This window comes from Erpetoichthys calabaricus, chromosome 3 (assembly GCF_900747795.2).
Source record: "Erpetoichthys calabaricus chromosome 3, fErpCal1.3, whole genome shotgun sequence".
NCBI classification, from domain to species: Eukaryota; Metazoa; Chordata; class Cladistia; order Polypteriformes; family Polypteridae; genus Erpetoichthys; species Erpetoichthys calabaricus.
Genome location: NC_041396.2, coordinates 298,107,128 through 298,124,590, shown reverse-complemented (window position 1 = coordinate 298,124,590; position 17,463 = coordinate 298,107,128). Strand labels below are relative to the sequence as shown.

General features: G+C 43.1%; 1 protein-coding gene across 2 annotated transcripts; it reads left to right on the top strand.

Moving 5' to 3' along the window:
* The first annotated feature begins 2,791 nt into the window (after window positions 1-2,791).
* neurod4 (neuronal differentiation 4) lies at window positions 2,792-16,947 on the top strand. 2 transcript variants are annotated; one of them, XM_051925088.1, is made up of 2 exons: window positions 2,792-2,962; window positions 14,293-16,947. In XM_051925088.1, the coding sequence occupies exon 2, from the start codon at window positions 14,299-14,301 to the stop codon at window positions 15,364-15,366; it is 1,068 nt and encodes a 355-aa protein (XP_051781048.1). In that variant the 5' UTR covers window positions 2,792-2,962; window positions 14,293-14,298; the 3' UTR covers window positions 15,367-16,947. The 2 variants fall into 2 exon arrangements, with proteins under 2 accessions (XP_051781048.1, XP_051781047.1); XM_051925087.1 differs by lacking the exon at window positions 2,792-2,962 and adding an exon at window positions 8,542-8,676.
* Window positions 16,948-17,463: the final 516 nt, after the last annotated feature.

Sequence of the window (17,463 nt, the reverse complement as noted above, 5' to 3'; positions counted from 1 at the left end):
CAGCGGCACAAATAAGAAGCTATGCAGGATATGGGTAGGGGTCACCGACTACTTTTGACATACCACAAAAAAAAAAAAGAAACATCTCTGCACCTCGAAAATAAAAGTTCCAAAGTGGTGCTTCAGATTGATGAAGGACCATGTTTGATTTCCACACAAACGATCTGCATGAAGCTTCCAGAAAGAACCTTCATTTATTTAAATCCTTGAAAGGGTCCACGGAGTAGTGGAACTTCAATGGCTTGGTGAGTTTTAAAGAACACCTGCTGCATACACCCACACAGTTCACTTTTTTCTTGATCTCAGTACGGGTCGAACGGTACATGGAGCAATATGTCCTGCACCTCAAGAGGGGATTCTACATCGCGCACTCCTTGAATTACAGCGGAGCGTTCAGTAAGTCCATAGCGCGCATTTAGTATATTACTGTAATTAGAATTCGAGGGTCGAATGGAAGCCATACGCAGTGTCTGTGGGACGCGCCCCTTGAGGTACCCCTCGGTGTCTATAGCGGGGCGGCGGGAAGGGTGGTGGATTGGATTGCGTAGCGCGCACCGCTTGAATTACATAAATGTAAAAGCACGCGTTCAGTATTATTAGAATTCGTGGATCGAGGAGAGAAGTCCCACTCGGTGTCTAAAGCACGCGCCCCATGAGATACCCCTCGGTGTTTTTAGCTTGGCGGTAGTTTGCTTCTGGAGCGCGCACCGCTTGAGTTACATGAGCGCGCATTCAGTAAGCCCATAATGTGAATGTAATATTATTACAATTCGAGGCTTGAGGGGAAGCCGTATACTCAGCATATGAATGAAGCACGTGCTCTGTGAGATACTCCTTGGTGTACATAGCGCGGCGGGGATAAGGGTTGGGGGGAGTGTGTGTGTGTTTTTGATTCCGAAGCGTGCGCCTCTTGAATTACATAAAAGTAATGGCGGCGCAATTAGTAAGGCCATAACACTTTCAGTATTATTACAATTCGGGGAATGATGCGGAAAGGTCCGAATGAAGCAAGCACCCCTTGAGATTCTCCTCGGTGGCCTATAGCGCGGCGGTAGTTTGATTCCGGAGCTCACCGCTTGAATTACATGCGCGCATTCAGTAAGCATATAGCGCATCAAGATAGAGCACATTCAGCATTATTACAATCCGAGGGGAAGACCTACTCAGTGTCAGGGACCCTATGAGATACCCCTCGGTGTCTATAGCCCGGCGGCAGTGGGGGTGTGGGGACTTGGATTTCGGAGTGCGCACCAGAATTACGTAAATGTGATAGCGCGCATTTGTTTAGTCCATAGCGCATTCGGTATTATTAGAATTTCAGGAAGGGGGTGGGAGGGTTTGTGGGGAGTCCGACTAGGTGTCTGAAGCACGCACCCCTTGAGATGTCCCTCAGTGTCTATAGGGCGGCAGCGTTGGGGGGTGACGTGTAATGTGGTTTCCGTAGCGCGCACTGCTTGAATTCCGTAAATATAATAGCGCGAATTCAGTATTATTACAACTCGAGGATCAAGGTGGGGGAGTCTCAGGTGTCCAAAGCACGCGCCCACTGAGTTACCCCTCAGTGTCAATAGCACGCTAGGAAGGTGTGTGTGTGTGTGTGTGTGTGTGTGTGTGTGTGTGTGTGTGTGTGTGTGTGTGTGTGTGTTTGAATTCCGGAGCGCCCTTAAACTTTTATAAACGGCTCCCTCGACCATATACCTGTACCTCGCCTTTATGGCTTGACCGGCTCCTATATAACTAGGGGGCCCACCAGAGATTTTTGTTTGACCTCTCGTTCAAAATCTTTCACACGCCTAAAGAACGAATGTAATCCACAAAGACGCCTTTTCCTCTTCAAGGAACCGAACGACATAAAATGCTTTACAGTACCGTTATTCTTAAGTGGGTTTGCACAATTTTGGACTCCTCTGATGATTTTCTTTCATAAAATGTATGCCGAATCGAAGCCAAAAAACAAATCTCGCATAGACCCAAATCGCAAAAGTGCCTGCATGTTGCACCCCTGCCAGTGAATTCCAAATGCCAGGTCCGTCCCTATACGTTCGCTTCTGGATGAATATGGTAAGAAAAGCAGCGAGCGGCACTAAAATGGAGTTCTGAGTCCGCTATCGGTCGAGATGTGTTCGGCAACATCAGAAGTTTCTTCCAGAAGCGGTTTATCTGCTGGCAGACGTCAACCATTGAGGGTCCCTGCTGTTTCTGTGAGACACTGTGACAATAGCGAGACACAAAAGCTTGCTTTTGTTGTTCTTTTCGTGCCCAGTGTTAAAAGAACACTTAACGTACACCATGTACAAACGCTCTTTCCATAACACTTTAAATGTTCTTTTTGCTCTTACTCACGGGCTTGCGAGCTGACCCATTGTATCTTTCTCATTATCCACTTGTTTTTGATTTCCGTGCAACTTGGTTGCTTCTTCTCTACTTGCTTTGAATGCATCTTGTATTATATTTGCGCCTTATTGCAATGTTACCTTTGATATATTTTTTTCTTATTTACAGCTTATGCCATCGCATAACCTAAATCAAAGAAAACCAAGATCCATCCTTTTCAAAAGTCTTGTCGTCACCAGCGGAGTGGCACTTGGTGACATAATCATGCACATTCACTAATTTGTTCAAGCGACGTGACCCCTGCCTGCTCCCAACTTTTCTTCCCTGCGGTTTAATGTAATTTCACCATTGAGTGGGAGGAGTTGGAGGAGAGCGATGAAGCGGGGGGCAGGGCAAGCACTGTAGTGGGCGGGGCCAACTGGCTTGTCAGTCTAACTAGAAAGCTAAAGATCGAGCATTGCGGTCAGGCAATCATCACTGAAACGTCGACGGGAGTGGATGGAATATAACTGACAAGCACGAGAACACTGAAGAGAGGTGTAGATAAAGCCCACCTCTCCAAACAAGTAACCCATTCTCCGCCTGCAGCTTCAAAACAGCAAGCCATAAGAAAAGTGGGAAATTTAAGGTAAGCGCGCCTCAAAACCTTCTTTATTTTTCGATTCGTTCCTAAGGACAGGTAGCTCACCCCTCGTCCTTCTGCCTGCTTATACTAGGAATGCACGCTGCCACAGGCAGAAATTGTTTTGAATGATGTGTGTTATGTTTTCAACAACGCCACGTATATTTTATTTCATTTATGCGTTTGGCTTCAACTTAATACTAAAACTTGCTGCGATATTGGGGTTATCAGTATTTTTTTGTTCCATGTAATAGTTTAAACAACCTAAATACGACTGTGGCCATTGAGTGGATGCGCGATAAAACTTAACAGTTCCTGCGCTTTGTTCTCTGGGGCTTGGGCGTACACCGTACGATTATCCAGTTCCCATTTTAAACGCAGATTTTAAGTTGACTCGAATGACAAAGCTGCAGTGTCGATACAGAAAGTGCATTTTTGAAACATGCGCGGATACTCTTCTACCTAAAAGCTGCAATGATTAGAGTGCGCTACAGGCACTGCGCGCTTTACACATGTCCACACACCCTCGTTTCGAAACTAACATTATACTGGCACTCATAATAATGGAAATATAAATACAGTTTAAGTAAAATTGTGACGCGATCCATACAGTTAATTTAATGAGAGAGGAGAATGAGACAGAATGATAACCCCGATCATCGGGACCGTAGCACACAAACAGATAGATAGATAGATAGATAGATAGATAGATAGATAGATAGATAGATAGATAGATAGATAGATAGATAGATGTGAAAGACACTATATAATAGATAGATAGATAGATAGATAGATGTGAAAGACACTGTATGGTTATTTGTCACTTTTCCTGCGTGGTAATTCGATGCGTGTTGTTCGGAGCTGTCCCAGGTGCGTTAGTGCTGAATCAAACGTGTATGAAACTCAATACCTTGACTTGCATATAATTGAATTACATAGATATACATTTATGTATACATAATTCAATTGTGCAAACTAACAAATTCCTTACATTGATAAAGAATTCGTCTAAGGATCTGCATCAGTAAGGGAGCTTGTTTTAAACGTACCCTGTGTCATTTCTTTATGTTTCTGACGTCTGCATCATGTAACAGATTATTACTTTTCAAAAGATAAAAAATTAATATTTTATGAATTCAGACGTGGCAGACGGGAGAACGAAGTCGCATTTAAGATTGCACCTTTGAACTACTTGCTACATGTGTCACAACAGAGAGAAAGGCGACACGTTTATTTTATTCATTTTAGTGTACTTCTTTTTCTTGTTGTTGTTGTTATTATTATTATTTATTTATTTTGAACTGACCCCTTTATCAAAAGCAACTTAAAACATTTCAGACATAATTGGCTGCATTTATTTTTGTTTTTCCAATTGACGCACAGGCAGGTAAAGTGATTTGCTCATTGTCACGCAGTGTCATTAGCGGGGTTTGAACCTACAACCTCAAGAGTTTAAGTCAAGTCAAGTCGAGTCAAGTGGCTTTATTATCATACAATCTGAAATAAGCAGATTGCAGCACATATATAACCACAAGACAACTCCAAGATAAGTAGTAAACTGTACTTTATTAAACGATAGATAGATAGATAGATAGATAGATAGATAGATAGATAGATAGATAGATAGATAGATAGATAGATAGATAGATAGATAGATAGATAGATAGATAGATGTGAAAGGCACTATATAATAGATAGATAGATAGATAGATAGATAGATAGATAGATAGATAGATAGATAGATAGATAGATAGATAGATAGATAGATAGATAGATAGATAGATAGATGTGAAAGGCACTATATAATAGATAGATAGATAGATAGATAGATAGATAGATAGATAGATAGATAGATAGATAGATGTGAAAGGCACTATATGATAGATAGATAGATAGATAGATAGATAGATAGATAGATAGATAGATAGATAGATAGATAGATAGATAGATTATTTCTTTTTATTACGAGGGACGTTCAAAAAGTTTCCGCACTTTTATATTCTCGTTGGAAACGGTGAATGCGGGAGGAGTAGCAATTGGGCATTAAAAACGCTCGGAAAGTTGCATCTCAAACAAAGAAAAGTGATGTCATTTGTTTTTGAAATTCTTAATAAATAGAGTTAAGAAAAAGTGCGGAAACGTTCTGAACGTCTCTCATATTATTATTATAAGTAATACTACTACTACGACGACGACTAATAATAATAATAATAAACAGTAGCAGGAAATGTAACAAACGTTCTGCTAGTTAATACGTTTTTGGGCTCTGAAGGTGGGCACAGCATTTGCGACTTTCGATGTGTCATTTGTGTGTCGCAGCTCAGATTTCTTGTCCTTAATCCTAAAGACCCTCGACGCTGTTTGATTCTAACCCGGTCTCCTCACTGCGATTGCGTGTTCTTATGCAATGACATCTCTTCCAGTGCTGATTCTGCCATAGGTCAACTAGGACTGACAAAGTTTCCTATACTCCGCAACCCACCAACTGGAAGGAAATTAAATAAATTCATTTATAAAATGCTCTCAGAAAGTTCTGTACAGTATAACCGACAACCTGTACGTTATTATTGCTAACCTTTCAATCTTGGATTTTTGTACGTTTTCGGCGTCGCCCATACTATTAAGATAAAAACTCAGAATCAACGGTAGGATAGCAGGAGCTCGACTATCGGTTACATCTGCGTGTCACGGCGCTTTAAAAGACCCTGCAGACCACAGGGGTCTGCAACGTCAGTTTTGCACTCTTAAAATTAACGGTTCTGTGCATGCACTTCACGGGGTTGTGGGGGTCCTCGTAGCTTCATATCTTGACAAAGAACCTTTTTGGAGGTGTTCCTTGCGCATGAAGTTGGCTTTTTGGTATTTAAAAAGGTTCCTAATACTAGAAATCTTTAATCCAGCGTGGACTACCTAGCAGGACAAACGAAGAAAACGTGAACTTAGCGAACCTGTGCTATAGTCTGCAGCAAGAGTCCTTTTAAAATCAGGAACACACTGACATTTTACAAACCTGTTATCATCTATCTGTGGTTATTTATGGATCAAAATAAAAAAGAAGATTCTTTCTGGAAACTAGACCTTTGGGGAACCAGAAATGTTTCCCGTATGGTATTGATCTGAAGAACCGCTCTGGCACCTTTATTTTGAGGATTGTACTGTAGATAGATATAACCGTCCATCTAAAGTCGTATCTTACACCACCACTGGACTTTTTTTTATTTATCATCAGTTAAACGTAAGATTTATAAAAGTAGCCAAAGGCTTTTATCCTTGTCTAACATCTCTGTGATTAAATGTCACACATTCTCACCCTTTTAGTGCTTTGCACGAAGCGAACGTTCACACGAGAGTTCACTTCAACATGGTCACCTATAGGTTTCTGAATTGGGCAATGCTACTATAAGTTGTTATTATTATTGTTATTATTATTATTTCTGAAGCTTTTATCCATCTGAGACACAATCTGTCAGGTGAGGTGACTTGCTCAGGGTCACACCGCAGTGTCAATAGCGAGATTTGAACCCAAAGTCCAAAACCTGAACAGGTTTCTGTATTTGGACTGAAGGACCCTCACGAATGTTGCCTGATGACGTGGGACGATCCGGGAAACTTCGATTGTTTAGCTTTCGGAATTTTGGAGTCGAGCTGGGAAGCGTTTGCACCCGGTGGTCTTTCTGGGAGCTTGGAGTGCAGATGAGCGCGTGCCTCTTGTGTGTTAGACTGGTTTGGAGGTGGGGGGGGGGGGGGGGGCTAAGGGTATCTAGGCTGTGTGCCAGGGTATGCTTTTTCCTTTACATTATAAAATGCCCCACCCCCACCTACTAAAAAGGAGGCGGGGCTGCCAGATGCGCTTTCCCGCAGAAGCCAAGATAGACGAGTGCCTTATTTTTATGGAAAAGTTGCGGCTATAGGAGCCGCATTAACAGTTTAAGAAATGAGCGGTTATTTCTCTTTACATGAGAAGACATAAGTGCCGTGAATGTCGCGCAATTCCAGCAAAGAAGATAAGTAGTACTTGTGTGGCTATTTCGTTTATTTATTTGTTTGTTTGTTTGTTTTCTGCTGTCCTTTTATAAAAACGAGGAGCCCACTGGCATGTCACAAAGCGTCCACCTGCTGCGGATCTTATTAAAAGAACGGGCTTTCTGGAACCTTCATGAGGATGGCTCTGTTTGAGAACCAACCTGAATCCGCTATGAAGAACCAGTTGGGTGACTTTAAGAATTTAACGGAACAGAAGAGGGGAGCCACTTTGAATACCGCGCGCGAACTGCGCTTTGGAAACACGTCAGGTATTCATTCACACTCAGTCCGGACATTTTTGGTTTTGGTTAGCTTTTTCTCGTGCTTTGATAACAGGTTACGTTCATCTTTATTAAATAAATAAATAAATAAATAACGGCCGACTGACTGTCAGACACAATGAGGGCAAAAGCACCGGGTGTGCGCCATTAAGCTACGGACTTGAATAACATCCAAGCAAACAAACAAACAGACAGACAAATAAATAAATACGTTGGCAGTGCCAGTGTCGCGGTTTGGTCTCTTTCACCATCTGGTGAATTGTTTTTCACAATCGCCGAAAAGTGCAGCAATAGCCGGAATTTTCTTTCTTTCTTTCTTTCTTTCTTTCTTTCTTTCTTTCTTTCTTTCTTAGTCGGGAATTTACGAAACGTTGCGTGATTCCGTTCGGGATCTACGACAGCCGTTTCTTCTGAGGCCCAAGAAATGCCCGGGCGTTGTATTGTATCCGTTGTTTCTCTGTAATCTGATTAAGGCAGCATGAATTCGAATATTCTGTATTGAAAGAAAACTCTTCAAGAAACCCCAGCCCACAAAGCAAATCCACATCCTCGGGGCTGCAAAGTGTGGTGTAGGCGGGGGAGACTTTTTACTCTATCTATCTATCTATCTATCTATCTATCTATCTATCTATCTATCTATCTATCTATCTATCTATCTATCTATCTATCTATCTATCTATCTATCTATCTATCTATCTATCTCATATAGTGCCTTTCCTATCTATCTATCTATCTATCTATCTATCTATCTATCTATCTATCTATCTATCTATCTATCTATCTATCTATCTATCTATCTATCTATCTATCTATCTATCTATCTATCTATCTATCTATCTATCTATCTATCTATCTATCTGATGACCCAAATCAACAAACTCAATCAGTCAGTCACGCAAAGTGCAAAACAAGGAAAAGTCGTAAGTAAATCCGCCCCGGTTGTCTAGCAGTGTGCCATCATCTGACCAAAGGCAGAGCGGCCGGATTTATCCCTAAATATCGGATTACAGCGGGTTTACTTCATCCAGGATCGAGCGAGCGGCCCACAAGCCTAAACAAGATCAAGAAAGCAGGTCAGCGGAAAATACAAATTGGCAGCCGTCAATGTGAGCTATAAAAAGGTGCGCATCTACATATAACGACCTCGTTAGCTTAAATTCTGAGTCGCCACAGAGCCTTAAAGACATCAGCTTGACGAAGGTACAAGTAACAGTGCAAGACGCGCCAGGACAGCAGTTCATTACTTGAGCGGATAACACGGGCATCCAATAACACAACAGAAACGCAATCCTGCCAGCTTGCGTTTGCGCTGCTTGGACAGAAAGACAAAACACGTTTTGTATCCGTCAATTATTCATAGGGGCTCGCATTACCCCACAGTGTGAGCAGAGAGCATCGAGTCGGGAAAAGACGGAGGTGAGTTTGGCTGTCGAAGTATAAGGAGCCAAGTTAGAATTAGTACTGTCTAATATAGTTATATAGTGCCTTTCTATCTATCTATCTATCTATCTATCTATCTATCTATCTATCTATCTATCTATCTATCTATCTATCTATCTATCTATCTATCTATCTATCTATCTATCTATCGTGCGTATCATATGTATCTATTACTGATATAGTGCCTTTCATGTCTATTACCTTTAGTCTTCAATAGGAAAGGCGCTATATAACATTTGGTTACTGGGTCATTTGCTACAAACTCTGTACAGATCCACTGTGTTGTCCTGAGCATGGCACTTCACCTACGGGAACTCATACTGCTGAATGCAGAAACGCTTGTACTTTTATGCTAAAACACTTTGGAATAGTGCAGACTAAGAAAGACACCCTTCCTTCCTTCCTTCCTTCCTTCCTTCCTTCCTTCCTTCCTTCCTTCCTTCCTTCCTTCCTTTCTTCATTATTTTCTAACCTACTTTATTGGGTCACAATAAAAGTCAATTTTCACCTTTGATTTGCTATTTGATTCTTAGTCGAAGGCTTCAACCAGAACGTGCAGCAAGTCCCACTGGAGTTGATCTTCTCACTATATGAAAGGCGCTGTATGAAACTAAATTGTTGGCTTATCTTTCACCACTGACTTGTTCTTTAATGCCCAATTTATCAATATCTCACATACCCGGGCTCAAAGAGTTTAACAATTTCCATATTCTACAGTTTGTGTCCACTCCTAGCGGACTCTGGGTAGGATTCAGTATGAAAGGCACTATATGAAATACGATCACCATTGGCTCCCTCTTTAATCTCCAGTTAGAGGATTCATCATTAGTTGGGCTCATATGCCACACATCTGTCCACATTGACCAGTTTGTACTACCCTTGCTCTTCAGGACAGGTAACCCACCTGCAGCTAAGCATGTTCAGGCCCAGCCAGTACTTGGATGGGGACTCATCATGGGTTGCTGCTGGACGAGGTGTTGGTGGGGCCATCAGGGGGTGCTTACTGTATGGTCTGTCTGTGGATCCCAATGCCCCAGTGGGGACTCTGTGCTGTAAATAAGGGCACCATCCTGAGAGTAGGTTGTACCCTGATGCCCTGGCTGAATTGCCCACCACAACCTTGTCAATTCTGGCCCCTTAATCATCCTTTGGCTCTAATGGACTATCTATCTCTGTCATTCCTTCACCACCTAATGCCTAATGTGTGGCTGGCATACTGGCACAAGAATGGCTGCCGTCGCCTCATCCAGACTGGTGCCACAGATTAGTAGTGCTTGAAGTGGACCCCCTCTGCCTATGTAAAGCTGGTCAGAAATGCACTGTATAAAAGTTTTAATTCATTAATTCTGCAATACTTTGGTTAGTGTTCACTATGAAAGGCGCTATATGAATCCTGACTGTTGGCTCATTTCTCATCATTGATTTACTCTTTAATTCTGAGTTAGGGGCTTCATCTACCAGGGCTCATAGAATACAACTCATTCACCTTTCAACAGTTTTTACAACTTCCTAAGCTACTTTGGGTGACGTTCACTCTGAAAGGCGCTATCTATGAAACTTGACCGTCGACTCGTTTTTCCAACCAATGGATTGGCATCCCATCCTGGTTTAGCCCTCGAGTCCCAGTGGGTTTGGGCCCTTCCTTGTGTTTCTCTGGCTAGATGATAATATAGAGTAGATAAGCCCCCCCCCCACCTTGATGATCCTCAAAGGCTACGGGTGGGCTTTGTACTCCCTTACTGTACAACACTCCTAATTGTAGGGCACCTTGACACCCACTCAGCAGACCTGAGGGTCTAACCCTAACCCTAATTTCTAATTGGAGGTAAATCACAGGTCTTGGAAGAGGAAGTAGGAAATGTGATGGGTGGTGTTGGCAGGGTATGAAAATGGGGGAGTCGGGGGCGGGGGGGGGGGAGTTGGTTGATTTAGCCCTCTGTGTACGTCAATTAAACAGAGGGGCTGATGGAGTGCCACAGTAATTCTGTACTGCACTCTGGGGACCCTCAAAACTTGACTGGATGTTATTAAAGGTGAAGAGGACTGGCAAGCTTTGTTGGGCTGAATGGTATTCTCCCATTAAAATTGTTTAAAGAAAGGTGCTATAAAAATAATTGTACTGTTTATTCATTTTGGGTTTTTTTTTTGAGAAATTATTTAATTACTCTGAGTTGGCTTGGTGTGTTTTTTTGTATGTGTGTGTGTGTGTGTGTGTGTTGGAGGGCTTGTGACATACCCAGTCTTGGCTCCTGCCTTGGGCATGATGCTGTCAGGATTGGCTCTGCCCACAACCACCTTGAACTGGACAAACTGAAAACACTTCAGATAGCAGCATAGGACGGCACATCGGTCAGGTCATGGTAAAGCAAGATGAATGGTGGAGTATTATGGGGTGCTGGTGGCCTGAAAGGCGCTATATAAATGTTTTTTTGTTTTTAGAGGGGTCAAGCTTGCTGTTTATGTAAAATGGTCAGCAAGGAGTGCAACGGAAAATGAAAGCCAAACATGATCTCATTGTATCAATCAAGCATACTGGCATTGTGTTTGGGTAACGGTGATGATCACAAAGGACTTCAACATGCCAGTGGGGGCGACCTTGAGACAGGCGGACGTGAAGAGGGTTGCTGACTGTCTGGCTATTAAACGGGCAGCACGGCGGTAGCGCTGCTGCCTGGCAGGAAGGAGACCTGGGTTCCTGTTCTGAGAGATGAAGGTGGGGTCAACTAGCAACAATAATTTGGCCTGTGTGTGTGTGGTGTGTTGAGGTGTGTGTGTGTGTGTGTTCACCCTGTGACGGACTGGCGCCCTGTCCAGAATTTGTGCCTGTCTTGTGCCCTGTGCTAGATAGGGTAATCTGAAGCACCCCCTGGTCTGGATTAAGTGGGTTAGAAAATGACATGTCTATAAAACACAGCCAAGTGCTGCAGTAGTTACTGTATAGTCATCATAGTCATCCTCCTCATCATCATCATCATCATCACTATGGTCATCAGGCCACTAGGGTGGCACAATTCAGTCAGTCAGTCAGTTAGTCACTTTCCAACCCACTATATCCCAACACAGGGTTATGGGGGTCTGCTGGAGCCAATCTCAGCCAACACAGGGTGCAAGGCAGGAAACAAACCTGGGTCTCCTTACTGCCATCATGCGGCCCTGGCACAATTCACTTGACTTCATATCTAATGCCTGCTCACACTCTCTCTCTGGCTTTTTTTCTCACATCCTCAAAGATGAACGTCTGAGTTTAATTGTTGCCATCCAGGTTGGTTCCTGCCTCGTGCCTGAAGCTGCCTGGCTAGGCTCTAGCAGCCCTCACTTTGAAGAAAGCAGGTTGGAGGGTCTTGTGTCAGTTAAGGTCTAATTAGCGGGGATGTTAAGTGTTTAGAGTGACACAAGCAGCAAGGGAGAGCATCAATCAATCAATCAATCAATCAATCAATCACTCAGTCAGTCAGTCAGTCAGTCAGTCAAATGGGTGATCAATGTATTGACTGAGGAATTCATTCATGGCTGCCAAATCGATTAATTGCATTATTGACTAAATGGTGAACTGGCACAATGGTTGATTGACTATAGATGGCATGGCCGATTGACAGGTTAATTGGTCAGTCAATTAACTAACAAACTAAGTGGTTAAATGGTACAGCATTTCATTTACCCATTGCTTTATTGACTAATTTATTACTAGAATAGTCAGTCAATTCATTAACTGAGCGATTGGTTGTTTGACTTATTGAGTGAAGGGTTAATTTGCATATCGTCTGATTGATTAATCAAATGATTGAATGGCTAAATGGTTATTGGCACATTGATTGATTGATTTTTTGACAGAATTGTTTTGTGGACTGATTATATGATTCATTACTAAATGAGTGATTAATAATTGATTGAATTATTGATTAATTCTTTGACTAATAGGCTTTTTGATTGATTTATTAATTAATTGATTTACTAAGTGATTAATTAACCCATTGTTTGACTGACATTAATTTTCTGACTAAATGGCACACTGATTGACTAATTGATTGACTGATGAATTGATTTTTGATGGAATGATTGAATGGCTCACAGATTTTGTGATTGATTGATTGATTGATTGATTGATTGCCTAAATAATTAAGTGGAACACTGATTGACTGATTTATTGGTTTATTTTTAACAGCATTATTTTGTTATCTAACCATCTGATTGATTGATTGATTTATTAAGTGAGTGATTGAATAATTAATTGACGTAGTGACAGATTGTCTGATTAACTGATTGATTTCTGGATTGATTTATAGAGTGAGTTTTTGATTCACTGTTTCAATGAGCATGTCATTTATTAAGTGATTGGTAACTGATTGATTTATCAATGGAATGGATTGGCTAACTGTCTGATTGGTTGATTTATTAATTGAGTGCTTGAAAAATCGGTTGACTAAGTGGTGAATTAACATCATGAGTGACTGATTGACAAGGGGATTGGACTCTGAACTGAGCGATTGATTGATTTATGAACTGAAGGACAGAAAGGCATTTTGTCTTCTCTGATTGATCCATTGAGTGACTGATAATTGATTAATTTATTAAGAGAATGGATTGATTCCTTTATTAATTGTTTGACTTAATGAGTAAATAGTTAATTGGTATGCTAGTTGATTGATTAATTGGTTTATCGGTTAATCTGTGGGGTAAATTATTAACTGTTAGGCACACTCTCTGATTGACTAGCTGATTGAATTATTGACTTATTGGTGAATTGTTCCACTCGATTGACTGATTAATTGATGCCTGCACAGAATGATTGATTACCTGGTTTATTAATTGATTATTGGTCTGATTGAATGGCTTAATGGAGATTTGTCATGCTGATTGATTGAGGAATTAACAGATTGACGGATCTTTGAAGTCTTCACAGGATGGTTAATTGTTTGCTGCTTGATTAGGTGACCTGTGGTTGGCTGATTGATTGGGTCACACTGATTGGATGATGAAGTGATTGATTGACACAATGGTTGATTGTCTGGCTACTTGATTAGGTGACCTGTGATTGGCTGATTGATTGGGTCACACTGATTGGATGATGAAGTGATTGATTGACACAATGGTTGATTGTCTGGCTACTTGATTAGGTGACCTGTGATTGGCTGATTGATTGGGTCACACTGATTGGATGATGAAGTGATTGATTGACAGAATGGTTGATTGTCTGGCTACTTGATTAGGTGACCTGCGATTGGCTGATTGATTGGGTCACACTGATTGGATGATGAAGTGATTGATTGACAGAATGATTGATTATCTGGCTGCTTGATTAGGTGACCTGTGATTGGCTGATTGATTGGGTCACACTGATTGGATGATGAAGTGATTGATTGACAGAATGATTGATTGTCTGGCTGCTTGATTAGGTGACCTGTGATTGGCTGATTGATTGGGTCACACTGATTGGATGATGAAGTGATTGATTGACAGAATGATTGATTGTCTGGCTGCTTGATTAGGTGACCTCTGATTGGCTGATTGATTGGGTCGCACTGATTGGTTGATGAAGTGATTGATTGCTGTAACGTCTGGCCCTCACACCTTCTCGCTTTGCTCCCCTCCTAGAGCACCATGATGACGAAGCACTACAGTAAAGCAGTCGAGATGTCCGAGCTGGTGGGCTCTCTGGGCTGGATGGAGGAAGACACGCTGAGCTCCCAGGACGAAGGGCCCGCCGAATCAGACCGATATACCATCGACGCCAGGGAGGACGGCGATGCTGGCAGTGATGAGCTTGACGAAGGGGAACAGGATGAAAACGAGGAGAACGGGGCCGAGAAGCTGCCAAAGAGACGAGGGCCCAAGAAGAAGAAGATGACCAAGGCGCGAGTGGAGCGCTTCCAGGCCCGCCGCATCAAAGCCAACGCCCGGGAGCGCTCCCGCATGCACGGCCTCAACGACGCCCTGGATAACCTCAGGCGGGTGATGCCCTGCTACTCCAAGACCCAGAAACTGTCGAAAATCGAGACCCTCAGGCTGGCCAGGAACTACATCTGGGCTCTGTCTGAGGTGCTGGAGAGCGGCGAGTCCCCCGACGGGCGGGGGTTCATGGAGATGCTGTGCAAGGGGCTCTCACAGCCCACCAGCAACTTGGTGGCAGGGTGCATGCAGCTGGGCCAGCAGCCGCTCCTGCTGGACAAACGAGAAGAGAAGGTGGCCCCTGTATGTGTGGGGGGGGCCATCCCAGGACATCCATTCAGCTACCCATCCCCGGGCCTGCCGAGCCCCCCTTATGGAGCGATGGATGCCTCCCACCTCCTTCACCTCAAGTCACACAGCTTCAAAGGGCTGGTGGAACACCCTGCTTATGAGCACACCTCACCAGAGTGCGGGGGCACCCCTCCGTATGACGGACCACTCACGCCACCCCTGAGCGTCAGCGGCAACTTCACCCTGAAGCAGGAGCCGTCGCCCCATGAAATCGACAAGGGCTACGGCAGCAGTGCCCCTGCCACTCACACGGCGGGCTTTGTGCCACATTATGTCCCCTCGGCTATCCCTGGACTGGGGGGGCCTCAGGGGCAAAATGCCCTCTTCCAGACCGCCCTGTCACGTTATGAGCTGCCAATGGACATGACTTTCGACAGCTACATTCAACACATGGTGGGATCACAGATAGGCACGGTCTTCAACGAGTAGTGATGGACCAAGAGCAGGATGAGCACGAGCACAGCAAACCCCCTAGCAGTAGGTCTGAATCCACTGTTCCACCCAAACCTCCACCCACATTGTTCAGACCACAGGATTTGATGTCATGAGAGACATTGTGACAGGACATGAGAATGACTTGGCCAAATAATAGAGACGTGACTGAGCAAGCCGGAATCTAGCGCCTTGCTATGCATTTCTGGGGTGAAGCTCAGTATGGACCCATGAGAAGAAGGCAGCAGACTGGGAGATAATGAAGAGTGAACCCCTCAGAGATGCACAACATCTAACAAGGCATTTCAGTGAGATGAAGAGCATGATGGGTCAGCTTAGTACAGATAATGAAGAGATGACCAATGGTCAAAAGGCCCCTCAGAGGTGGACAACATCACACAAGGCAACTCATTGAGGTGAAGACCATGATGGGTCAATCAAGTTTAAAACGCCTGTTTTTTTTTTTTGGTTTTTTAAATGAAGATGTGACAAGTAGAAATGGACAGTCAGAATGAATCCCAAATAAGGTGGACACATTCTGACATCTTCACTCAAGACAAGGTTAGCATTCTATTAAGCAGAACACAAGGTACCCAATAGAGGTGACAACCTTGTCAAGACACATAGGATGAGCTCTTTGGAGATGAACACCCTCAGCCAAGGAACTGTCTAAGGTGAAGAACATGACAGGACTATCAGGGATGACCAGCTGGTCAAAAAATGTAGGAAGAACCCCTTAAGAGATGGACAATATCACAAAAGGCAAATCTTCAAGATGAAGAACATGTTTGGTCAAACAAATATGGACAGATATTCATACTGTTCAGCAGAGATGACCACCTGGTCAGGAGATGTCAAATGAGCCCTTCAGAGATGGATATCAATCACGTCTTGCAATAATATGAGGTAAAGAAAATGATGGGTCAGTCAGTTTCAAACACATGTATTTTGAAATCAGGATGTGCCCCATGGTGATGGACAATCCAAAGTAGGCCATTTAGCTTTGGCAAGGGTCACTAAAGTTTTCTGGAAATTCAGAATGAATCCAAAATAAGGTGGACACTTTCTCAAACATTCCATTAAGAAGAACACAATGTACCCAACAGAGGTGACAACCTTGTCATGAGAGATAAGATGAGCTCTATGGAGATGGACATCCTCAGTCAAGGCAACCATCTAAGATGAAGAACATGACATGGCCTATCAAGTTGAAGCAGCTCACGGAACTCATCAGAGATGAACGCTTCATCAGGGCGGCCATACAAAGACAAGTATAAGCTGAACTCAGCAGAGGAGGACATTCTTAGATGGAACCTTCAGCTTTAGAAAGTCTTAAGGCCGCTTTTCGAATGAAAGTATTGAGGTCCTAGAAATGGACACCGTTCCACAAATGCACTCAGGGGAATAGGAATAAGCATTACAATGCAATTCATTTCCAACACCCGTGTATGAAAATGAGAGCAAGAATTACAGAGATGAACATTCTGAGGTGGACCCATCAGCTCAGAGTGACCACTTAGATGTAAAGGGGACCCCTTGCAGATTGACAACAGTCTCACTATGTCATTTCAGAGCAAGTCAGTTTACTGAGGTGAAAAGCATGGCAGCCATAAAGTAGCCAATGGCTGTCTAAGAAGATTAGGATGAAGTCTTCAGAGATGGACCAGTGAGCTTTTCTGAGGCCCGAGGCTGCTGTTCAGCTGTAAGAAGACTAGAGGGGCCTCTTCCATGAGTAGGAGAAAATAGGCAGATTTCTTCAAAACTAAGGATGATCTCTGCAAAGCATGAAAAGTCTCATTTTGGGGCATGAAGGAAGACAGGATGTTTTCTTAGCCCATGTTGGTCACAATGAACTTGGAGTGGCAAGTGTGATGAAGAACTTCTGCATGTAAAGTTTAAGGATAAACTGCACAAAGATCTTCAAGATGAGGATCTCAGACCTCAGCTGAGGTGGACTCTTCAGAGGTGGACAGTGATCGTCTTTAAAGCCCAAAGTGGTCCCATGAAGCCAAACTCTCACATAGCCTGTATGAGGAATCTTAGAAACAAGCAGATTTTGGCCAATGGAATTTGGAAATAGTAACCATCTACCCA

Coding starts and splice junctions, on each gene's coding strand:
- neurod4 (XM_051925088.1), top strand. CDS start 14,299: ATGATGACGAAGCACTACAGTAAAGCAGTCGAGATGTCCGAGCTGGTG.